This window comes from Orbicella franksi, chromosome 10 (genome assembly GCF_964199315.1).
Source record: "Orbicella franksi chromosome 10, jaOrbFran1.1, whole genome shotgun sequence".
Taxonomy (NCBI): domain Eukaryota; kingdom Metazoa; phylum Cnidaria; class Anthozoa; order Scleractinia; family Merulinidae; genus Orbicella; species Orbicella franksi.
In genome coordinates this window covers 22,083,169-22,104,357 of record NC_138154.1, presented here as the reverse complement: position 1 = coordinate 22,104,357, position 21,189 = coordinate 22,083,169, and the positions used below count along the sequence as shown (strand labels likewise).

At 40.1% G+C, this 21,189-nt stretch overlaps 2 protein-coding genes across 6 annotated transcripts in view; one reads left to right on the top strand and one right to left on the bottom strand.

The window, feature by feature from the left end:
• Window positions 1-21,189, bottom strand: part of LOC145500186 (uncharacterized) — a 154,304-nt gene that overhangs the window by 119,356 nt on the left and 13,759 nt on the right. The gene's annotated exons all lie outside the window — the stretch shown is intronic.
• The window catches only part of LOC145500194 (low-density lipoprotein receptor-related protein 5-like), a 32,493-nt gene that overhangs the window by 7,168 nt on the left and 4,136 nt on the right, over window positions 1-21,189 (top strand). For all 3 annotated transcript variants that reach the window (XM_081479710.1, XM_081479711.1, XM_081479709.1), the window contains exons 3-10: window positions 6,626-6,725; window positions 6,974-7,379; window positions 9,187-9,581; window positions 14,353-14,478; window positions 15,318-15,741; window positions 16,030-16,439; window positions 16,531-16,659; window positions 20,858-21,043. In XM_081479710.1, the coding sequence (XP_081335836.1) occupies window positions 6,650-6,725; window positions 6,974-7,379; window positions 9,187-9,581; window positions 14,353-14,478; window positions 15,318-15,741; window positions 16,030-16,439; window positions 16,531-16,659; window positions 20,858-21,043 (2,152 nt within the window). In that variant the 5' untranslated portion in view covers window positions 6,626-6,649. The remainder of the gene's footprint in view (window positions 1-6,625; window positions 6,726-6,973; window positions 7,380-9,186; window positions 9,582-14,352; window positions 14,479-15,317; window positions 15,742-16,029; window positions 16,440-16,530; window positions 16,660-20,857; window positions 21,044-21,189) is intronic.

The following is a 21,189-nucleotide window of genomic DNA, read 5'->3' as shown; positions in this document are numbered from 1 at the left end:
AGGAGTTCTCTAAATTTCAAATAGCAGACACTCAATTGCATCTTCTTTGATCGACATGTGTACTGGCTGAACTGCTTTCAGGTGCTATCTCGAGCTGATTTTATCCTGAACGCGGATGAAATTTACTGAAATGGGTTGCACCAGGCAAGTCAGCGATAAGGTCATAAATAGCTGGCATTAGATGTTCTTCTCTCTTGATTGTTTTGTTTCTATCTTTTCTAGATTTCTTGGGGGCGGCGACAATAGGACTAACCTAGGGTGTTGGTCCTTCAACCTTTTCAATGATTTTTACATGTAATTTCTGAAGTCTCTTGAGCGATTCTAACAGTCTTCTCTAGTATGAAAAGGACTTCGCCGATGGGCTGTTCTCGGGGTTTCAGATCAGGGTCAGTGGATGGTTTAATGTCTTTGTTCTGTACCTTTCCCGTGCCTCGAAACAAAGATATTCATAGCTTTAAAACTCTGGGGTGTTCTTATTGTTGTCCAGAGTAGCAGTGTTAAAAGAGACCGCAGTCAGGCCCAGCTTCAAAGCAGTGTGGCTACTGTTAAGGTTCACATTTTCTTTTTTGACATCGAGTAATTGAGGATCATTGACCGGATGTGCTGGCATTACTGGATTTCACAATTGCAGTGTGAGTTCCTAGCAGAGGAAAAGGGGTTTTAGATCCATCGGAGTAAATCTCTTTCAAACGTAATTTCATCCAGACGATTGGCAGATGCACCGACCTGAGTCGGTTATCATCTCCACGAGTTTTCCATTCCAGTTTTCTTGATGGTTAATCGTCTAAACGTTCACTGGTGTTTTCATCAGTTTCCAAGGAGGCCACGGTATGCATTTTTGATGTACAAACATGAGCAAAATAAGCATTTTTTTCGAAAGAGTTGCAGGTGTTTCCTTGCACTGGACACGAGATTTTGGAAGGAGCATATCTGCCACAATTGCCACATTTTCGTGAGGATTTTTATTTTAGATGACGTGACCTAAACTACATATGATCAGCTAATACAGTAACGACAGGTGTCTAGAGGGCTGTAAGCCCACACCTTGTCGCAATCAATGATTCGTGAATGTAAACAAAATTCATGCTTGTTGTTCTGCCTATTTTTCAAGGATAACACTGTCCAGAAAAGATTTTTTACTATTTCCGTTTCTTGCACATTCTTATTCATTGATGTTGATTCCGTTTCTTGCACATTGTAATTCCAATCCAACTGCCAAGGCACCTGTGAGAGTATCAAAAACAAAAGGAAAATCATTCATGACTGATAACTCAGGCTAATTGTTTCCCAGAGTGACTGAAGTCAAATGCTCGACAAAAGATCAGTATTCTTCTATTTTATTCTTCGATTAATAAAACATTTCTTTGCACCTTTCATGTTGACATATAATCATAGGAAAAAGAGAGATCGGCTTGTTTACATGCAGTTACCCTCTACAAATATTATTTATAACATGGGTATAGTGAGATGGAATATTTTACCAGAAGCATTTGTTTCGTTATGTCCAGAATGGCTTCAAACGAATACAGGCAGGAAATTCATTTAGGGAATTTCAGAAGCCTAGTTAGCCCTATCTTTGGAATTGCTGATGTTTTAAGGTGCAATAATTGAGTCTGTTGTTTATTTACTGTAAAGAAATAAGCACAACAAAAGCAGCAATTCATGAACTCTCCCGGTCCACTGTATCCAACCGGTGAAATAACATATTTAGAAGCACATAAAAATCAAGAAAAAAAGATGAAAGTAGTAAAGTTACGTTGAAGTTGAGTCTGTGGTTTCTTGCAAAAACTGGTTAATGCGTAAGTTTCAAATTTGTCATATTAATGTGACTGTTACAACACTGGTAATGAAATGAACGAGCCTGGTTGAAATTATTTTTCCGCTGAGAGGCTAGCCTGCGTAGCCGACGTTTCCTTTTCATTTTCCAGGCGTGGAGATCGAGCAAGGGTGCGAGCAAACGAGCGCGACTGGGATGAGCCAAAAATGGAGAGAAGTGGGGATGGGCTGCAAATAAACGTCAGCTGCTCAGGCTAGGGAGTGACAAACATTAGTTTCAGAACATCTGCGCAAACTAAAAAAAAATTCTTTCAGAAACTGCCAGACTGTGGGACACTGTAATGTTTACTTTTTAAATGGATTGTTTCTAAAGCAATTGTTGAATGTTGATTTCTCATAACAATCTAAAGGGATTTCTTGATGATCGAAACATTTTTTTGAAATAAATAACCTCAGACATTCCTGATGGGGAACACCCAACTTCGAATATTTTTTTGTTTTTTTTCCTCAAGTTTGGTGCATTTGTAGAAAGCCAAAGACAATAAATGTTTGCTTCCACCAATATTGGCGCCAGACATTGAGTAAAATCACGTCAGAACCAGATTTGCCGCAGTAAAATAGACGGGTTTAGCTGGAGCCAATTTCAAGAAATGGTGACAATTTTTTCAACACTGATGAAGGAAGTCTGATCAATTTTTTTTCTTCCCCCATCAAGGTACATTTTAGATCTCTCCTGTCAAAAACCCGACGCAGTAAATGGCTTCCTATTATTTTTCTTCGTATTGTTTTGAACCAAAATCTGCATAATTTCCAGCCGTGACTCGTTTTCAACTGCAATTTGCATGCGGGCACGAGAGTAGAACAATCTCACCGAAAACTTTATCCATGCTTTGGATGAAGAGCACTTGTCAGTAGAAACCTCAGTGCAAATCAGTTCCAAAAATTTAACTGATTCACTTATATAATGGAAGTGCCAAAGCCATGTTTTCTACTAGAGCAATAAAAGAAGAGAGTCACTTGGTAACTAAAAGCTGTGACCGGAATTTCCCCTTTTTCAGCGCAAGTTTAAGACACGTTTGAGACATGCAACTTGAATGACACATCTTGTGATTCTTATTTTATGTTTACTTTAATAAAACGCAGTTTGTCAAGCTAATACGTGCGTTCACGGGATCTAATTTATATTGGACATTCAAAACGCAACAAAATTCGATGTTCAACCTAATGCAGCTGGATACATCATTCATTATCAGCAAAACTGTTTCAAAAATTTTACCCAAAGGTCAATCAGATCGCCAGACAGAAATAAAGCGAAAGGCAGCAGACGCTATTCACGGCAGATCATGATACCAAAGCTTTCTCCTGTTGAAGAGCTTTTGTTTACATAGTAGAAGAATCGGTTACATTGCAGGGTGATCTCAGTTGTGCCACTTCGATAGCCTCTTTCGGCATAAATATGGAAATTTTCAAAACTTTAGAAGGAGCACGGCTCTCATTAATCTAAATAGTGTACGTGTATTAACTAAGTCGTAAGTACCCATTATGAGTGATGAGCTCAACTAAAATATCTTGTGAACATCGATCCCGAGCTAATATCCTTTTGTTGGAACGTACTGATGCTAATTGCTTATCAGGAAAAAAAAAGGGAAGAAAAATTTTTATTGAAACGTTCTTAATATCACCGTAGAGACACACGGCACTGACTTGCTAAGTGCAGTCACGAATTTCCATATAGTCAAACAGAGACCTCTTTGCTGGTTTCCTTTTATTATTGATGTACTATCTCTCTTTACATTTTAGGTAAACAACCATATTAACACACTGTTTAACAACGTAACCTTGTTGCACAAAATTAATGGTTTTGTAGACCCCACAAAAATAGTGACTCCGGTGTAAAAAGAGGTCAAAACTGAACAAGCGTCTGGCGGGACAAATCCACCGAAAAATGTTCTGTTTCCTTAGGGAAATGCGATCTTGTTGAGTTCAAAGGCCAGAATTTCCGTTGATTCAGCGCGCGTCGTCTAATGGGCGTTTTGCATGGAAATACCACGCATATAAGTAGCTAAATGACCGGCAGCCGGTCAAGGTTTTCAAATCACTAAATGACCGGCAGTCTGATATTTTTCTCAAATTTTAAGGAATCGAAGGAACCCATCCAATTCAAACTGTCATATGTCGCAAACTGTCAAGTGTCACAAACCATTCCATTTTAAAAGCACCGAAATCAATAGTCACCTAAACAGAGACCGGGAATTTTATTGGAAATTAAGTGTTTAATTTAATATGACAACCATTTTAACAAAACGTAAAGATAAAGCAAGCGCGATCGCTTCTCAAGAAAATGTTAATCATATTAAAAAAACAGTCAGCTTCAATTTCAATGATGTTGAAGGAAACATTACACATGTTCGTAACCATTGTGACATCAATATCTTCAGTTATGAGAGATAAAAAGTAGTATCATTCCTGGCGCAATGAAGAGATAAAATTTTAGGAACAAGAAAAGTCCCGGTATTTCATCAATATCTACATAATAATAAGCGATAATTTTCCGACAATGCATCAATACTCGAAGATGGTGCAGAGTTGTAATGTCAGTTACCCAGTCTGGAAAATGTCCTATGCTTCGTGGGGTGTGCTTTGTCTCATAAAAATCAGGAGCACTGATGAGTTTCACTGAGTTTCTTCCTGCTCAATTTCATAAAAATTGTATAAACCTTCAACAAGCGTACAACTCTCTTAGCCAAACCTAGACACAGCAGGAATTTCAGTAACGATGGACAGTAATCACCAGACATGCGTTTGTGTGAAGTCAAAGTTTTGTCCAACAACAAATAATTGGTGCATCAACTAGCTGAGCCTGTTGGAGTTATGTGTTTTGTTTCAAGTATCGTACACGAGTCGAGTCGAGTCGTATCAGACACGATACCTGAAACATACTTACATATTTTTTACTTATTTTTACATCAATCAAAACTGTAACAAAATTCTCGAACGTGATTGGCTATCAGCAGCCCGATTTGAGCATTAATTAGACAGTGTACGCGTCACGCTTGTAATTGGACAGTACGCGTCATTTTGCGCGTGCTGTTGCGGTGCAGTTTGTTGAGTAAACTGCTGTGTTTTTCAGCATTCATAACGACGTTTAATCGTTCAGCGCTCAATCGATGGTTTGTTCGTTTCTCGAATTTTGTCATAGTTTTGATTAATTGTTAACAGGACATGGTGTCGTCTAATTCAGTCTGTTATCATACTCGTGATTAACAAATCGGACTCCCGCTTCGCGGTCGTCCGATTTTGTTAATCACTCGTATGATTACAGACCGAATTGGACTCCACTCAGTCCTATTACCTTTATTAATCAGAAACATTCTACAGTAGCTATGGCTATAAAGTTGTACGTTGCTATTATGAAAAACAAAAAAAAAAGAGAGTAAAATTCATAAAATAATGACCCCAATGTAGAGGATGGATTTAAGAAATCGCAACACACTGCTGCATATGCAATACTGAATATAATCAGGTTAAGAATGAAATAGAGATCATTTTTATGTAACAGGCTTATACCACGGCCCAGCTCATAAAGAATGTAATTGAAACCGTAAATTCTCAAGTAAAGCTCCTGTTATATTTCATGATTTAAGAGGATACGAGACAGGGACCCTAAACGTCCACGCTGTCTTAGGCTACATGTCTGGAGTTCGGTCATTCTAGAGGAACTTGAGTCTTCTCGAATTTATTACCGCTTTTTTGTCCATTTTCCTGAAAACGTTAGCAGGTGTTGCCTTTCCAAAAATCATAGCTGGTCTTCAGTCTCGTACCCAAAACGACATATTTATCAATCCAAAAACAACAGGCACCATATTTCTCATATCCCGGAAGTTTGAGTTGACAGTTGTACTTAAGAAAATCGGAAAAGATTAAAGGTCTTCCCAACAGATAATAATTTACCGGAACGATCCGTTGGGTGCCCCTGACGATATGTAGCCATTTCATCACGCTAGAAATAGGTAAATTGGATTTAAATATTTATGTAATTCCGACTGCTGAGAAGTTATGGGAAAAAATAAAAGAAGATGATCCCAAAGAAAAGCATACTGGGGGTATTTGCAGGGTATTTGGCCAGGGTGGTTTATGGAAAACTGAACACCTCACACCACTTCATAGATCTACACCTTCTTGTAAATTGTCTCTCTAACTTGTAACATATAAAAACTGCATGTCAGGACTCCCAAGTGACTGAGATCATGGAATCCAACGAAATTGTGAAAGTTTCCAGGGGAAATACGCCTGGATCCTCAGCAAAAGCAATTTTTCTTATATTCCAATTATTTACGTCAACTTGTTTTTGTGATTTGTACTGACCACCAATGAAAATACCGTTTTGTACCGGCTCAATAGCCAATATTACTGTCAAGCAGAGAGATCTCGACAAAGTACTCACCGTATGAATCTTTGATTGGATGCTCAAATTTGAAAAGCGGGTAGTTAGTGAACTAATCAACAAGCACATAAATCATGTATCGAGAGAGCAATTATGAAGAGCATCATATGCTTGGGACTGGTGGAACAGTCTGAAAGCTTAGTCATTGAAAGTAACCCAGTTATTTTGGCATTACGACATTTGTTGCACTAACGTAACTCTTAACAATGCAAAACAATTCTTTGTATCCAAGAGCTCAAGGCAGAAAATCCAAATTCTATCTATTAATTTGTTGCGAGAGACTATTATAGTCTCTTGTTCGTGGGTTCTACCAAACAATATCAAAATATGTCTATATTGCCATAGAGGTCTTACCAACGCGTTTTAAAAGATTGCTCCTCATTTCTTAATATATTTCCTCTTTAGAGAAAACAGACCAACAGCAAAGTAATGAGGAACGTTTTGGTCGTATCCTCGTTTATTTTATTCGTATTCACTGGTGAACACTGCGCGAGACCATTAAAAGGTATGCTTCTCTTCATTAAGTACATTAGCGACCTTTATTGTGACAGTTTAATTATTAGTCTTGGAGTTATAAATCGCGTATATTCGGTATAACGAATCACATGAGTAGTTTCACCATTCAGGTAGCCTCCCTCTAGGGGTGCGGGGGGGGGGGGGGGGTCAAACCGTCTTCACCCCAAGTGGCATCTACACTGATGAGAAGGGAGATCCTCTAGATTTATTTTAAATATTTTTTTGATCCTATTTCAGGTTTCAACAAAGCTTTGGTTTACACTGACGCTCGAAATAAGACTACGACTCTGATTGATTTAACTGGTGGCTCATTAACTTCTGAAGTGTTACTCTATCACTTTGGAATTCAGCAACCAGCTTCGATCGATTACGTTCCCCATGAGGACAGAGTGTATTGGTCCGATATTCTACAGGGTATGATCCTTAGTGCCTTTTCTAATGGCACTTCTCTGAAGATTCTGTTCAGTTGTGATGTAATAAGCCCGCTTGGCATGGCAATTGACAAGGCTGGAAGAAATCTCTACTGGACAGATTCGGGAACTAAAAGAATCGAGGTTGGTCGAGTTGATGGAACCAAGAGGAAAGTGTTGATTACAGATGGCGTTGACACACCGATAGCAATAATTCTTGACATTCGACGCGGGTAAGCTTTTGAGTAACTAACCAATGTGTGATTGGTTTGAATATTGCGACCGTAGTATCTACTCCAACAATAATTCTCAGCTATGCCCATCCTCGAGCGTAGAGATATATAAGATATAAGTCGTTAAGTCAACGTGTTCAGAACTCGGCCGCCCGGCTGGTTACAAAAACGAGGAGAGCGGATCACATCACGCCAATCCTCCGCAAGCTTCACTGGCTGCCCGTGCGCAAGCGTTTCATTTTTAAGATTTTACTTTTTACTTACAAAATTTTAAACGGTTTAGCACCCTGTGACTTGGCGGATCTTATTAATCTTCGTCAACCGATAAGGTGTCTTCGTTCAAATAATGATCACCTAAGACTGCACATACCGGTGTTTAGGACAAAGACCTACGGGGGACGCGCTTTTTCATCTTGTGCGCCAGCACTGTGGAATAGCCTCCCACTTGATGTGAGAAATGCCCCATCAGTGGATACGTTTAAAACTAAGCTTAAAACGTTTTTGTTTAATACTGATCTTTAGTATTTCTATAATGAATTTTAGTATCTTATGATGAATTTTAGTATTTAATGAATTTTAGTATTTTATCATCCATTAGAATTTAATATATTTTCCTTATATTGGTTTCGTTATCGTTTTTCTCAGTTATATTCTGTAAGAGCATTGAGATTTTTTAATGTAATGCGCTAGAAATAAATTATTATTATTATTATTATTATTATTATTATTAAGTCTATCGTGGAAAATTTGACGGCCATTGGCTTTTTACTTCTAAGAATTTTTCTTTCGTCTCCGGTGTTGAATGCGCCGTTCATCAGCATTTTGTAGGCAACTAACTCCGAATTTGTCAAGAGATGCTAGATCCACGAACTTATAGTTTTCCTTACAAAACATCTATGCTGATGACTTGCTTCAGCATAGGATTGACCGTTCGACTTTATTTCATAATACAAAAAAAGCAAACAATCATATGAATACATCCCATATAAAATGGGGTTTTCCTATACATATAGGTTTCATGTCACGATTTTAAGATTCCCCTGAGATGGATCTCGAGTCTAGATAACAAGTTAGCATTCATACCAGAACTTCAAACAGAATATCGAGTTAAGATTGCAAGTCAGAATATCCGCCTTTTTCTTGATGCTCTAATACAAAAACGTTTTCAGCCAGCACAATAAACACTCAGACGTCCTTTTAGGCCTTGGCTAATGTTCCTCCATAATCACAGACGTTTGTAATGAAAACGTTTTAATGACAAAGCAGTATCTTGCGAAATGATGCCGCTAAAATAGTTGTGTTTGTAGTTTAAATGACTTTTGATTTTCGAAAAACTGAAAATAGTTTGAAAGAGTTAAAGAAATGCCGTCCACCGTCTCCTCCTAGCAAAGATCCCAGCTCAGAAAGAATAACAGGAATAAAGTTAAAACCGTGCGTAATCTACGTAAGTTAAGTCTGCTTACGAGCCAAGTGGCCCATCAGGCCGGAGCGTATTACGGCTTCTGTAGCATAAAGCGACTAGGGGTGTTTATACTTCCCCCTGGATGTGATGCCAGTCCACCGCAGGGTCCCTCCCCCCTCTAGCTTTAAATTCGACGGTACCCATATATACACCTGGTGGAGAGAGAGACTGTGAGAGTAAAGTGTCCTACCCTGCAAGAACACAACACAATGTCCCAGGCTAGGCCTCGAGCCCAGACTGCATGATCCGGAGTCGTACGCACTAACCATGAGGTCACCGCGACTCCCGATTTACGTAGATGTGTTTGAAATGTATACAACTTTTTTTGTTTTTATTCTGTCAAAGGCTTCTGTATTGGACTGATGTAGGGAAGAATCCGAAAATTGAACAAGCTGCCATGGACGGCACAGCCAGACGAATCATTGTGAACGAAAACTTAGGCGCACCTAATGGGTTGACTATGGACCACTCTTCCAACCGTTTATATTGGATAGACGCCAAACTAGACAGGATTGAGGAATTCGACCTAAACAATAGAAACAGAAGAGTCATTCTTTCCTTTACAACTGATGTATCTCCCTTTGGGCTGGCAATGAACCGAGACTGGTTATACTGGTCAGACTGGAAAACAAAAACGATCTCACGTGTTTCAACAAGTAGAGGGAAAAAGGAAATTCTTGCCTATGGACTAAAAATACCAATGGATCTTTTCGTTTATGACGCAGCCGCTTCATCTCCTGGTAAGCGTTCTATCATTTATATATTCGTAATGGTATGCATTTATTTTCAGCTCCCTTAAATTACCAATTTCCATTTGCAATTATTCGGTATTTTAGTGTAGTACCTCAACAAAGTTTTGGAGTAATTTTGAGTTGATTTATGCCATTTTCTAAAGTATATGTTATAGGTGAAAAGTAAACGTCAAGATCACACATTATGTGAATCATTATCAAACATAAAACCATGTTATCTCGGAGAGCTGTAAAATATCAATCGTGTGGAATCTCAACCTACAGAACATTGATCAGAGATCTGATTGGTTTCTCCCCAAAATGAGTATACAAAATGAATATCCTTGCAATTGTAGAAGGGCATTTTTGTGAAATTATTTCGCAGTTCTTGGTGCCATTTCTTGTCGACAAACGTATTTGTTCAGAAGAACTTTAGACACGGCTGTAGACCCCTTGTAGTATATTATTAGTATACCAAAATATAATGAGACATGGAAGAACGGAAACGGTTGCTGACATATTCACGAGTGTTGGGAGTGGGTCGATTTGGCGGTCAGCACTCATGAGATGTAGCGATATCGTTTCCTATCGATGCCCAGCTTTCTTAAGGTAAGGTAAGGTAAGGTAATTTATTTTACGTCAAGAACACGGGGAGTGGTTGCCCAAGTCTCCCGAGCCAGGGGCTCATGATAAAAGTGTTTGACATACATGTTAAAAAAAAAAAGATTTAAAAACTATATATTAAGAAATACAAAATTATCATACTATTAATATCTTAAAAAATATGCGTTGAAAATACAATATTAAAAAACGATAAAAATACAACATATAAAGGAATCATTTAAGACAAGAACTGCATTGGCAGCCACCAAAGTTTATTGTATTAAGATGATTGATAAAAGCTGGAACGTTTGCTGCATTTTTTGCTGCCGGCGGTAACTGATTCCAAATTCTAGAGATGATATAAGAATACGAGCCGTGGAAGAATCTACTATTGTAAGGGCGTTGTTCTACGTTTAGCCCGCTGCTTCTAAGATTGTATGGCGTGACCCGGGGCTTGAATAAGTTGGTGATATAACGTGGGCCATTTTCTTTAAAACACTTAAAAAATATTATCAGAGATTGTTCAATACGTCTATGTTCTAGCGTTCTCATGCCCAGCAGTTTGAGTAATGACTCATAATTAGAAGTTTTCCCCGTGTTCATTACTGTTCGTAGACCGTAGTAGTTAGCGTCTTCCACTTTTTTGTTGAGCGTTTTACCTATACCAATCAGTAAAGAATTACAATACTCAAAATGCGGTATTATAAAGCTCCTGTATAAAAGTAATAAAGTATCTATGGGTACTAAGCGCTTGAGGCGACGAAGTGCGGCAATCTTAGCGTATACTCTTTTCAGCATTACATTTGTGTGTTCTTTGAAAGATAACTTATTGTCCAGACATACTCCAAGGATCTTTAAATGTTCTTTGATATCGATTAAGGTGCCATCAAACTCCAAATCGTAATTGTATGTTGAATTCCCAAGAATCATTGCTTGTGTCTTGTCCCCGTTGGCTTGAAGATAGTTGTAGTTAAGCCAGGTAGATAGTTTTTCCATGTCTTGATTTAAGACGTGTTGAAGCACAAGAGGACTTTCGTCCGCCATATATTCGGTTGTATCATCCGCGTAGAGGCGGAGGGAAGAGACGGAAACAGATTCGTGTATGTCGTTCATAAAGATGTTAAACGGTAAGGGGCTAAGGAGACTTCCCTGCGGGACGCCGCACTGTAAAAGTGACCAGCTAGAACACGTATTATTGCATATTACCCTTTGTTTACGGTCATGCAAAAATGATCTTAAAAGTTGTAGGGCTGGTTCTTGCAAGCCATACGCTTTTAACTTTGCTAGCAGCAGATTGTGGCAAATGCAGTCGAAGGCCTTGGAGAGATCGATAGCAACTACACCCACTTCTTTTTTTTCATCAAGTGCGCGTCTCCAATCATCTGTTAATTTGATCAACGCTGTAGCGCAGGAGTGTCCCTTAAGAAAACCCGACATGTTGGGCGAGAAAATTGGTGCAAAGGAGGCGTACATCTGGTCGAACAGCACTTTCTCAAATAGTTTAGAGATTGCAGAGATAACGCTGACTGGTCGGTAATTGTTTTTATCGGTCACATCGCCCTTCTTATGGATGGGGGTGACATTACTCATTTTCCATTCTTTGGGCAGAGTACTCGTGCGAATACAGTAATTAAACAAAGACGTTAACGGAGTAGCCACGGCTATAGCGGAAAGTTTAACAATCTTTGGAGAGAAACCGTCGGGGCCAGTGGATTTCTTGGCATTCATTTTTAATACGTAGTTGGTTACGGTTTCCTTGTTGATTTCCTTAAAAGCAAAGTCAAGGTTGTATGATTTGCTTTTAATTGCTGCTATGCTAGGATGGTCGCCGAAATTCTCTTCCGTTAAGCTCAAGGCTGAGTCCTGTATTCTTGGATTTACAAAGAAGTCGTTAAATACGTTGCTGGGATTAGATACGAGTTTCCCATCATCCAGAAGATGGATGTTAGCTGTGCCATCAGTGTTAGATTTGTTGTTCGGAAGAAGAGGTTTCATCTTTTTCCAGAATAAACCAGCAGATGATGTTCCTGAGGCTGCATCGGCGCAGAAATTTTTGACTGCTCTTCTCTTTAGACCTGTAACTCTGTTCCGTTGTTCTTTGTACTTACACCAGTTTGAGTCTGTTGGCGCGCGACGGAATTTCTTGTAGAGTCGGTTTCGTATGCGAATCTGCTTTTGAATGTCTGGGCTGATCCACGGCAATTGGTTATTACGAAGCTGTATTCGTTTTACAGGTGCGTGCTCGCCTAGGACTTGTTTATATAGGCCAGACCAATGTGCCCATATATCATCGATGTTGTCATAAATATAAGCGCTGTCCCAGGGGACGTTTCTGAGATCAGAAAGAAATGTGTTCGAGTCCAAATACTTCAGGGATCTGAATTCTATTGTTCTTGCCTTAGGTCTCGGTAGCTTTTGTTTCCTCACAACAAAGATCAGGTCGTGATCGCTAATCCCGACTTGCAAAATTCCACTTGTCGCCAATCTCTCAGGGTGTGATGTTAAAACAGTGTCAAGTAGAGTTCTTGAATAATTAGTTGTTCTTGTAGCCTCGTGAATAACATTCGTTAGACAGAATTGTTGGCTGAACTTGGTCAGATCTTTATTAGGGCCATTTGGGTTATCAGGTGATTCAAGCATGTTCATATTAAAGTCCCCGATAAACATGACTTCTTTCCGTTTGACGTACATTTTCTCTGCTGCTGACGCACAGGCTGGAATAAAATCCTTGACTTTGCATTTACCAGGGGAGCGTTAGCAAGCACATACTAGAAACCAGTTATTAGCGCACCCCTTTACATCTAAACAGATCGATTCGATACCTTCAGGCTCAAATTTAACTTGTCGACGGGCCGTTACGTTTGATCTGATATAGACGAGTAATCCTCCACCTCCTTTTTTTCTGTCTCGTCGAATGATACGATATTGCGAGTGAGTAAATAAAGAAGTAGAGACAGATTCATCGATCTTACTTTCACTGATAAACAGGATGTCGAAGGCGCATTTGTCGAGTAGATTGATGACTTCGTCCGACTTACCGAAGATACTGTTGACGTTGAGGTGGCCAATCTTCAAGTTTTTCTTATAGTAACCGGTAATGTTCGTAGTAAACCATTCAAACGGTGATTGGGATGACAGCGAGTCGCCTGCCGCTGAGTTGTCCAAATCGGGTTTTGCTGGGTCCACAAATAAGGAGATCAATTCTTCAGGAGACGTGGTAGAAAATGGTAAAGTTCCTAGGCTGCAGCAATTGCACATCCATGGCTCTGATAAACTAGTTGAACCGAGCAGATCTCTGCGTTGACTGATGGAAAAACCGCCGCATTTAATATGATAATTACTGTGGCAAGAAGAACACATCGATGAACGGTGGTTCACGGCGATAGTTCTTTGGCACGCCGAACATTTAGGTTTGTCGCCAGGATTACTTTCCACGTCTCCCCCTCTTAGGAGTAGAATATTGTGTGTTGCCACAGCATTCGAGTAGTATAATGTTTTCCTGGATATGAATTTTCTTCGTAAATATCTCTTTCGGACAGGATTATACGCGAAGTCGACGTGAAGATGGCGTCGTCCGCAGTCGCTTTGGCTGTTATAAAGTAGGTCTTCGATTACATGTCTCTGCTTGAAAGGGCAACTTTGGTCCACGGAAATAGTTATCAAATTGAAGTAGGTTGTATCTGAAATTTTGGTCCTAATTGGAAGCGTCGTGGGTAAAGAAAACCACGCGAATAAGACCAGCAAGGCATAAACGTGGCAGGTCGCCATTGTCATGTCAGGTCAGCCCATTGTCATGTCAGGTCAGGCTGCTCAGTAACTTCTCTAAGTCTTAGCTGCTCAGTAACTTCTCAATTCTAGGACAGGAACGATTAGCCTAACCTGAGTTGTCCTAACACTATCGGCTACGCCTAGTTTCTGAAAATAGGCCATATTCATATTATCGGTATTGGACTGGAACTAGCTGTCAATGGAGGTTCATATACGGGGGAATATCATTAAAAAAATATAAATGTATTTGCAGTTGAAAAGACTTGCTGCATTGGTCTCAGATGCAAGCTAGTTCGAGTCCAACACTGAGAATGCGAAAACGGCCCATTGGCCTTTTCGTAACGACGTTGTGTTCTTCCTGTAAACAGCAACCAATAACTAAAGACATTTAAAAACCTATTTCTTGAAGATCGCAGCCCTTGCAGTGTTCGCAATGGACTCTGCAGTGATTTCTGCCTCTTGAACCCTACTGGGTACAAGTGCGCATGTCCAACAGGTGTTTCTCTTCTTCCCGATGGAAAGAACTGTGACTATGGTAAGTGTATCGCAGTTATTTCAGTGAGACGTGTAGTTCAGAATAAATGTGAGGTATCGGCAACGTGGCCGAGTTGTCAGTAGGGCACTGATATGTAATCTGGGGAACTCGGGTCCAAGTCCTCCACCATGCTACTACCTGTTTTATACTTGGTTGTTCCGAGTTCAACACCACGAGCACTCTTTGTGAAGAGCCAAATGGCCAACCTCCTGCATCTCGTAACGTTTTAAGTATTATATCAAACAAAAGACTTTGATATATCACTTGTTTAAACAACAATACCACTCCCAACGAAACATCTCCACGAACTTCAAGGTGTCATGGGTTGTGGTCGAGATAGTATTTTATAAACACTATCTCGAGAAAAAAACAAAATAGGAGAAAATCATGCCATACCGCATTAGGCTATACCCAACCCTACCATACGATGACATACATGTACCATACCATACGATGCCATACATGTACCATACCATACGATGCCACACATGTACCATACCATACCATAACGTACCATACCATAACGTACTATACCATACCGTACCGTACCATACCATAGCATATCGTACAAGGTCATGCCATACCATACCATACCCTACCCTACCCTACCCTACCCTACCCTACCCTACCCTACCCTACCCTACCCTGCCCTACCCTACCCTACCCTATGGCTTTACAGCAGAACGGAGCACAGTCGAGGACTTTTTATTTGTTTTATGATAAAAAATCCATTCATTTCTCCATGCATTCGGCTAATATTTCAAACCAAACTTTATTTTCCAAACGGGTAAAAGTTGATCAAAGATGACACTTACGTGTTATCTTCCTTGCGTTTACAGAATCTTTCCATAAGTCAAGCTCCGACAAATTTCTTCTTTTCACTGGTTCTTATTCTGGTAAAATTTACAAGATTCCTCTGGCAGTACCTGGCAGACCATGCAACGCTTTGCAAATTGAGAGTAAAATCGTGTATCCGATCGCTATTGATTATGATCCAGCTGAAAGCAAGGTTTACTGGACAGACGGTCGATTGAAAGCAATCGTTAGGGCGTTCCTTAATGGATCATCTGTAGAAGTTATAGTCCAACAGAATGTACAAATTCCTGACGGGTTAGCCATTGATTGGATTGGAAGAAACATGTACTGGTCAGACGCTGGCACAGAAAGAATCGAAGTTTCGAGATTGGATGGATCATCTAGGAGAGGTCTCATCACAACAAATATTGAGAAACCAAGATCGATCGCCCTCGATATAGCAGGAAGGTATATTTGTCGATAGAGATTACCTAGCTGAACGGCATCCATAGGATCTCTTTGGTTAAAAATAGGGAATGATCGAGACCTGCTATCTTATGAAAACGCATTTTTTTTGTCTCAACAGCTTACGTATTGCATTTTCCCAGAATACCGAAAAAAATCCCGACCGAAAAACTGAGTTACTGAGGATAAACGTAATCTAGATGTCCGCAAAAGATACCCACTCCTCCCTGGGGGGTTCTTAAATGAGCAAATCAAACTTCAATAACAACATTTATCAACCGTTTGTTGCAGCATCATGTTTTGGACTGACTGGGGATCATCACCGAAGATAGAACGAGCGAACATGGATGGTACTGCACGAAAAGTGCTTGTAAGCTCTAGAATAGTTTGGATAAACGCAATTTCCCTCGATCTAAAAAACAAAGTTCTCTACTGGTGTGATGCCAGGTTGGATAGGATAGAAAAGATAGATTTTCAAGGAAACAATCGGAAAGTTGTATTTTTGCTTTACAACCCTGTTGGCGGAGGGTTCTTTCACCAATTTGGGCTCGCTGTTCATGACGACATTCTGTATTGGACAGACTGGGTGCGAAAAAGCGTCATCGAGTACAATACCAAACCTGGTCGATTTGATAAGGAATGGAAAGGAATAACAAGGCCCATGGGTTTGCGCCTCTACGATTCCCAGAAGCTGTTTAAAGGTAACGAGAAAGCACATATTTTTAATTTATTTTGTTACAGAGGGTCATTGTTGTGTCTATGCGTAACTCATCGACAACCATTCCATCCAAGGGCCAAACAGTTGTTCAAACCTAAATGGAGGATGTAGTAACCTGTGTCTTCAGAATCCCCATGGCTACCGATGTTTCTGTCCAGAAGGCGTTTCATTCATTCCTGGAAATTCTCACATTTGTCAAGGCGGTAGGATTGCTATTTACTACAAAAATAATGTCTATGTTAAAGTCACTAAGTAGAGAAAACGTCCAAAATTAAGTTTCTATCAAGTTTTATATAAAAGTACTGCGAAACGTAGACGTTTGGCGTCACCATTGGGCAATAGCTGTTGTTTATGAGAGTACACTGTACGGGTCCGCAAGTGATCCCAGGACCGCAAATGATCCCAGGACCGCAAATGATCCCCAAATTAGACCACAAATGATCCCGGACCGGAAATGATCCCCATATTGGACCGCGAATGATCCCGATCAAAAAATAAGGAATGGCATGGATGGTGGGATGGTGTGAATAGGGAATTGGCGTACGTGAATACCGATGTTTTTATTAAAGCCATCTTATAAATAATGGCTTATTTACAACTTGCTCTTTTTTCATACTTTCGACTAAATTTTGCCGGTTGCTAACTACGACGTTATGAATATCACCACTAAATCATCAAAACACGACTTGGCTTGCATTTCTTTGCAATTCTCAGTAAAATTATGATCAGTGCAACATACGCTACATATCCTCCTTTGTTAAACATTGATATTTCGGTGTTATAGTTAATCACATTTTATCAGCCATTAACGCCACTCGTCTAAAGTGTATTATCGTTTGTCACACGATGTAGTCACTTTAGATGTAGATCGCGACGTTTCGACTGCTTACTGCTAGTCTTCTTCAGGCGATAAGGTCGACTGATTGCACGGTATCTTTCTATCACAAAGGTCGGCTGTGATTGGTGCATTTCGATCCTCCTATTGTTCCATTGTTCCGACGAGTAGCTGTTCCCTCAGTGGTCCGCTGTTGTACCGTCCTCCTGTTGTGTTTTTTGATCGTGGGTATCCATGCTTCAGGAATTTCAATTCCACTATCCCTGTTGATGTTATTAGGGTGAAGTCTTATGTGAATAGCTTCCTTGACCCTACGTGTGTACCAGTGAGGATCTCGATCAATAAACTTGACCTCATTCCAGATAGGATAGTGGCCGGTCTCGTGGGTGTGTTCAGAAACGGCGGAGGTCTGAGTACGGGAGAGTCGTATATCCCTGTCGTGTTCTTTGATCCTCTCCTGTATAGATCTCCCTGTTTCTTGGATGTAGACTTTGCCGCACTCACAGGGAATCCTGTAGACAACACCATCTTGTTTAGCCGGGTTGACGGTGTCCTTTGATCGCACTAAGTGTGACCCAAGTGTTGTGTCGGACTTGAAGACGGTGCGAATGCCTTGTTGTTCTAGGCAGCGACGGAGAGACTCCGAAACTCCTTGGACATAAGGTAAAACGGCGGTGGATTTAAATTCCGCGACGGGCTCTCTTCTTGGGGTTGTTCGTGCCTTTGTGATTTTCTGTACAAACGAGGAGGGATATCCGTTAGATGGTTTTGTCACGAGACGTTTAGACCGGTCGTACAGACACTTCACAATACCGCGCTTTACTGACTGAGGGTGGTGTGAATCATACGCTAGGTACTGATCAGTATGTGTTGGTTTCCTGTTGACACTGGTGGTAAGGCGGCCATCAGGTTCTCTATAAACTGACGTGTCGAGAAAAGCGATCTTGCTGTTATTCTCGATCTCCATGGTGAAACGGATTGATGGTTGTTGACTGTTTAGGTGTTGCAGGAACTCGTCAACTCTGTCCCGATCCAGGATGGTGAAAGTATCATCTACGTAGCGTTTCCAGATCTTAGGCTTGCAAGGTACGGACTCTATTGCTTGTTCTTCAAATATCTCCATGTAGAAATTAGCAATAACCGCTGATACAGGGCTCCCCATGGCTGCGCCGTCTCGTTGTTCGTAAATCGATCCGTTGTACTGGAAGTACGTAGATCTTAATACGAAATCCAAGAGGTCCGCGATTTGAACTGGTGTAAGTGTCGTGCGGTCAGCCAGGCCTGCGTCGTTCTCCATTTTTTGTAGCGCGGCTTGTACGGCGCCCTCGATCGGTACATTGGTAAACAGTGACTCTACGTCGAAAGACACCATGATCTCGTGGTCCTGGATCTCTTCACTGGTGATGATGGAGGCGAAGTCAGTTGAGTTTTTTACCGTGAAGTTCGAGTTACCTGAAAGAGGAGATAATACGTTAGCCAAGAAAGCAGACAGGTCGTATGCAAAGGTGTTGACACACGACACAATTAGCCTAAGCGGTGTGTCGGCCTTGTGGATCTTCGGCAAACCATAGATCCTAGGTGGTTGTTTGTGTCGGGGTCTGATCTTATTATAAACCGTCTCTGATATGTGTCCATTCCGTTTCAGAGTTTATCGACCTTATCGCCTGAAGAAGACTAGCAGTAAGCAGTCGAAACGTCGCGATCTACATCTAAAGTGACTACATCGTGTGACAAACAATAATACACTTTATTATTGCATCTACCACGATGAATAACAACAACCTTTTCCTCGACATTCGTCTAAAGTTTTAAACTAATATCTAACCATGAAGCAACTATTACAGAAGACGCTGTCACCTAAGTAGACCCACAAGCCTACAACGCTTCATCACTCTGTAAAACAGGAAATTTGAAAAAAAATTATTTTCTAATTTTTCCTTGGCCGTATTTTGGCTTTAATTCCTCGGAAATGACTACTTGAGTATTCTAAGAAGCCCAAATTCCAAGCTATAGTTAAGAAGTTCAGCTTCATGACCAAGCAATGCCAACGCTTGCTCTTCGCCGAAGCCTTGACAATTAGCTGTTTGATAGATGTTTGATACTGTTGCCATCGGGATTTCGAGAATGTTTACAAGTATGTGCTATTCTAAGACTTCTAATTCAATAGATCGTCTTCACGTGACGTGTTTTTATCCTCATCAGGCATAAGAGGCGGTATATTTATTTCTGTTTACAATTAGCGTGCTTCGTTTGGAAACCAGAGCATTTTGAATTTCAGGGTTATGGAGGTTGCGTGACACAAGATTACGATCGAGTTTGTTGAAAAATATATACTCCTCTCATGATTTTGAGCCTTTTTAGAAGTTAGAGCATTAGGAAAAGTGCTTATGTAAATGCTTGTTTGTTTAGTACTGATAATCAGTCGCCTAGAAAGCCAAAGTAAGTTCCAGATGTTTACACTATATTCCGGCCGCCATATTGGTGTACCGGGCTCTGTAAATTTCTGGGAAACATTTACGACGAATATCTGAAGTTTGGGGAAATGCACAGGCCTAAAACTTGGAGGTGTCTTATTTAGTTATCTTCTATAGCGTACATCACAATTTCGTAACTTTTTCCATTGGTTGATTTTCGATTTATTATTATTATTTTTTATTGCGTGACAGTGAAAACGATCTGTACCCTTCGAAGAACAAAACAGCAACTGTGGAATATTTTTTTGTAAAATGATAAAACGTGTTTTAGTTCATAATTTTTGTACATGTTCTCACCTTCCTCTGATATAAATCCATGCCATTCCATATTTTTTGATCGGGATCATTTGAGGTCCAATATGGGGATCATTTCCGGTCCAATTTGGGGATCATTTGCGGTCCGGGATCATTTGCGATCCTGGGATCATTTGCGGACCCGTACAGTGACAGTTAAGAGATGTCACATCGTCCCTCACAAGAGTTCGCCTCAAATTTGTACGTACGGTGGTCGCTGAATAAAAGTGAATTCACGTTGTGTCACTAACGAGATTTTTTAAAATTTTTTTATGGCAATATTTATCCACCCAGTGGTGTGCTTCTGTGTGAAAAAGTAAATCACATTCACTTATAAAAATATAATGGTCTTCTAAATTTCTTTTGTTTGATTTGAGTTTTATGAAGATCACCATCCAAGGCGAGGATAAAATTCTCAATCAAATGGGAAGGGAAGAAAATAAATAGCCAATCAAAGTTTTCGAATTTGCACCCCAGTAAACTCCCTTATATAGCAAGGAAAAATTTTCTGTAGCTAAATAAAATGTGTTTTGAAACTGACCAATCGAGTGTAAGTTTAAGGTACATGCCAACTTTCAAGGAACTTATGAAACAAAAGGACTATGAGCATGATCTTAAAGAGACAACCTCTCAAATGTTTCAAATAATTTATTCTTCATTTCAGTTCTGCTGCTATAGCAAGGGTTTATTTATTTCTAAAATGACCTTAATTTAAGGGTCGATTTCCAAGATCACAGATATCAGAGCAAAAAAGTAGTTAGCCATTAAGAATATGTTATTTCCGTTTTTTTGGTACAGCTGTCAAGTGTCCATCACTATCAGCGCCACCCAATGGCATCCTACAAGGATGTGAAGGGAATACAAAAGGGGATTACCTGACGACCTGCCGGTTCTCCTGCTCTGTTGGATATATCGCTTCAGGCTCCGAAGTGAGGATATGTTTAAGGAATAGTAGCTGGAGTGGAGAAGACTTTTCATGTCGAGGTATTTTAAAGGCTTCCTCGGTACCATTGTCATTAAGGGACCTTTGCACGACCAGTGATGAAACTGAGTGCTCAATAAAACCATCAGCCATCACAAATATTTATAGCAGTGACTTTTATTGATTTTTTAACCTCCATGAGCAAAAG